At 56.3% G+C, this 3,620-nt stretch overlaps 1 protein-coding gene across 1 annotated transcript in view; it reads right to left on the minus strand.

Moving 5' to 3' along the window:
- SCARA5 (scavenger receptor class A, member 5) overlaps positions 1-3,620 on the minus strand; it is a gene marked incomplete at its 3' end in the record, with an annotated part of 24,651 nt that overhangs the window by 14,890 nt on the left and 6,141 nt on the right. The window contains exon 2 of the mRNA XM_010148120.1: positions 3,255-3,383. Coding sequence (XP_010146422.1) covers positions 3,255-3,383 — 129 coding nt within the window. The remainder of the gene's footprint in view (positions 1-3,254; positions 3,384-3,620) is intronic.

The raw sequence follows: 3,620 nt of genomic DNA on the forward strand, positions 1-3,620 counted from the left end.
AGGGCTGGGTGCCCAGCTGTGGGGCCAGGCGGGAATTTGGGTTCAAACACCAAAGTAGCAGGTCTGTGCACGCAGGCGGCTGGGATTTAACCTGGACCTTGGAAACCAGCCAAGGCCAGAGACCTAACTTTGGGCTAAGTACCTTTTGGGGGGATGAGGAGACAGGTCAGAGATGAGGAGGAAGAGTGTCTGTGTCCCCAGGAGCTGGAAAATTGCTGCCAGGCTTGCCAGAGAGGATATTAAAAGCAGGCTGTGTTGAAACCACCCCGGCTCAGTTGCTGAAAACATCCTGTTTCCGCAGCTCTGAGGTGGGTCACGGTATTTTTGGCAGTTTACTCATCCTCTAACCCCTTTCCATGGAGCGCGTTGTGAGCTGCAGGACACCTGCCCAAGCCGGCTTCAAAGCGATGCCTGGGAGAGCTGCTTAGTTGAAAACACCCGGCTCGCACACGCATGCGCTTTCCTTTTGGGAATTTTTCTCCTTTTCCATGGGCAGGCTGGGAAACAGCAAAGCAAGCCAGGTAGAGCATCCCTGCTCCATGTTGCTGGCCCTGGGGTGAGGGGATGCCGGCAGCAGAGGGCACGGACCAGGGGCACGGTCCCCCAGTCCCCAGCATCATGGTGAGAGCTGCTTTTTGAGGAGCAGCCGGGATATCACAGCTCCATATCCCTCTCCAAAGAGCATCAGGTCTGGAAATGAGCTGGACACCACCACATGCTCTGGGTGGGACAGTGTCTGCTCCTGGTAGGACCTGCTCTGAGCAGGTGCCTCACGGTACCCGTGGAGGGACAGGAATGGCACCAAGTCAGTGATGTTCCTCTTACAGCACCGTGGCCAGCCCTTCCCAGCTCAAGGAGAAGGGGAGAGCAAGTCTACTTCCCTAAACACCCTGTTTTTCCATGCAGCATCCCCTCTGATTGGAGACTAGAAATGCTGGGCAGAAAGTCTCGGCTCTAGCAAGCTGGTGTCTGGTGTCCCGTAGCACAAAGTGGGATTTTCCATAGGAAAACCAAGCCTTCCACTATTAATGGTGCCAATGAATATCCACTTCTGGTTCCCCGAGGACAATCAGCTCCAACATTGAGGTTTCAGCCACAGACACTTGAAGCTGAGGACCATCAGGATTGTATCCCTGGGCTCCATGTGGCTCCTAGCCTGGATGTGGTCTCCTCCCCCTTGTTGCAAGACCACCCTGTGCCTGTGGCTTTCCTTGAGGTGATAAGCCAGCTTTGGGCACCCGCAGTTGGCACAGCTGGCTCCATCCTCCAAGTCAGATCCATCCAAAGCCAGAGGCTTGGCTTAAAGTTCAAGACATACAGAAAGCAGTAATGAAAGAGATGACTTTTCTCTTAATTTTGCATTTTTACCAGTTGGAGCGACTCCAGAGGAGGCCATGGAGATGCTCCGAGGGCTGGAGCCCCTCTGCCATGGGGACAGGCTGGGAGAGTTGGGGGGTTCAGCCTGGAGAAGGGAAGGCTCCGGGGAGACCTCAGAGCCCCTTCCAGTGCCTGGGGGGCTACAAGAAAGCTGGGGGGGCTTTTCCCAAGGGCAGGGAGTGACAGGACAAGGGGTAACGGGTTTAAACGGAAAGAGGGAGATGGAGATGGGACATCAGCAAGGAATTCTTCCTGCAGAGGGTGGGGAGGCCCTGGGACAGGTTGCCCAGAGAAGCTGTGGATGCCCCATCCCTGGGAGTGTCCAAGGCCAGGCTGGATGAGGCTTGGAGCAACCTGGTCTAGTGGAAGGTGTCCCTGCCCATGGCAGGGGGTGGGACTGGGGTGGGCTTTAAGGTCCCTTCCCACCCGAACCATTCTGTGATTCCATGATTTCTTTTCCAAGATTGTAGTCCACAGCCGGTGGCTTAAGGTGGTTTCACTGGGGTCCTACTGAAAGCTGAAATCCTGCCAGTCACAGGATTCCAGGAGGTGGAGCTTTGAAGATGCCCGTGAGCCTCCAGCTCTCCCGGCCGTCAGCCAATGCCATAATGTTATTGTTATTGCTGGAGCTGGTTTTGGGTGAGCAGCTGTAGCTCAGCCCAGGACAAGAGGGCCTGTCCCGAGCTCTTTGCACAATTCATGGCATCCCTCGCTCAGGGTTTCACGGGCCAACAACAACATTAAAACAATGTAATGCAAGAAATAAGTGGGAGAGGCTTCAAGATTCCAGCAAAACCCTCTCTGTCCCTTCCCTAGCCCAGGAAGAAATCTAAATCCACCCTTTGCAAAAGACACGGGCTGCCTTCATGGTGCTGGCATCACCGCAGCTGGAGTAAACATGAAACCCCTCACCCCCCCTCCAGCTGCCTGCAGCAGGAAGGGCACAGAAAATCATCCCAAAGGGATGGTGCGGGGGCAGCGCTCAGCCCTGCCCAGCAGCTAGCGGAGATTTGAGACTGGAAAGGGGGTTAAAGCAGGAAAGGAGGTGAGTGGGAAGTGAGAAGCTGGTTCTTGGTGGTGGTATTTCCCACCCGCATCCTCTGCGGCACCCATCCAAGCCCCCCCACCCAGCAGAGCCCCTCACGGGATGGTACGGGTGCAAGGGGGGAGTGCTGGGACCATGGGTTAAACCAGGCATCTTCCCAAACTGCTTCCAGCATGACAAGGGGGAAAACAAGCCGGCGGTGACATGGACCACATGGGATGTGTATGCTGGGATGAGCTGGGGCTGGGAGCAATTAGGGCATTTGAGAGTGGCTTTCCCATCCCTGCACTCACCAAAAGGCCAGAGGGGGGAGGCAGGAGACTTCCTGGCACATGTGGGATGGGCTGTGCAAGGATAACATCCTCCCTGCATCTCCATCGGTGATGGAACCAGGACTCATCCTTATCCCAAGCAAAACTGGGGGGTTGGTGCCAACTCAACACCCATGACCTAGTGATGGGAGTGACTTCAGCCTCAAACAGGGAGCTCCTGCGCCTGACCATCCCCAGCTCATGGTGTTTGGATCTCACCGTGACTCTAGCCTCAAAGCTTAAATCAAAACCGCTCCAGATGTGCAGTCATTGTCCCCAAGGAGCTGGAAGAGGGGCACTGAGACGATACCACCGCTGCAAACTGAGGCAGGCATCACCTCCCTGCCCCGCTTCTGCTGTATCCCATGTTTTTCTCCTTTGGATGGCATGGAAAACCCTCCAAAACTCTTCAACAGAGGCAGCAGAAATGTGGTCCCATGGCCAGACCCAGCTCCCTGAGCTCCTGCACAGGGGAGCATCGCCCTGGGGTACCACTGCACAGAGAGGACCCAGGCCCTCACCTGCAAGGATGAAGACTCCAACGAGGATGAGGAAGACGAGGAGGTAGAGTCCCACCACAGCGTACTTCAGTGCCGCCACGGAGCCCAGCCGGCTGCAGCGTCCTGCTGCCTTCATCCTCCGTCCAGGACCTGGGGAGAGAGCGGGGTGTCAAGGAGAGCAGCAGGCACCCAGTCCGCCTGGGCTCCATCTCCCACCAGGAGAAAATATAGGATCATTTTGTTTGGAAAGGACCTTTAAGCCCATCGAGTCCAACTGTTAACCCAGCACTGCCCAGCCCCCACTAACCCATGTCCCTGAGCCCCACATCCACACGGCTCTGAAAGCCCTCCCAGGATGGTGACTCCTCCCTCCCTGGGCGGGCTTTC

The sequence above is a fragment of the Eurypyga helias genome, unplaced genomic scaffold (genome assembly GCF_000690775.1).
Source record: "Eurypyga helias isolate BGI_N326 unplaced genomic scaffold, ASM69077v1 scaffold7573, whole genome shotgun sequence".
Lineage (NCBI taxonomy): Eukaryota > Metazoa > Chordata > Aves > Eurypygiformes > Eurypygidae > Eurypyga > Eurypyga helias.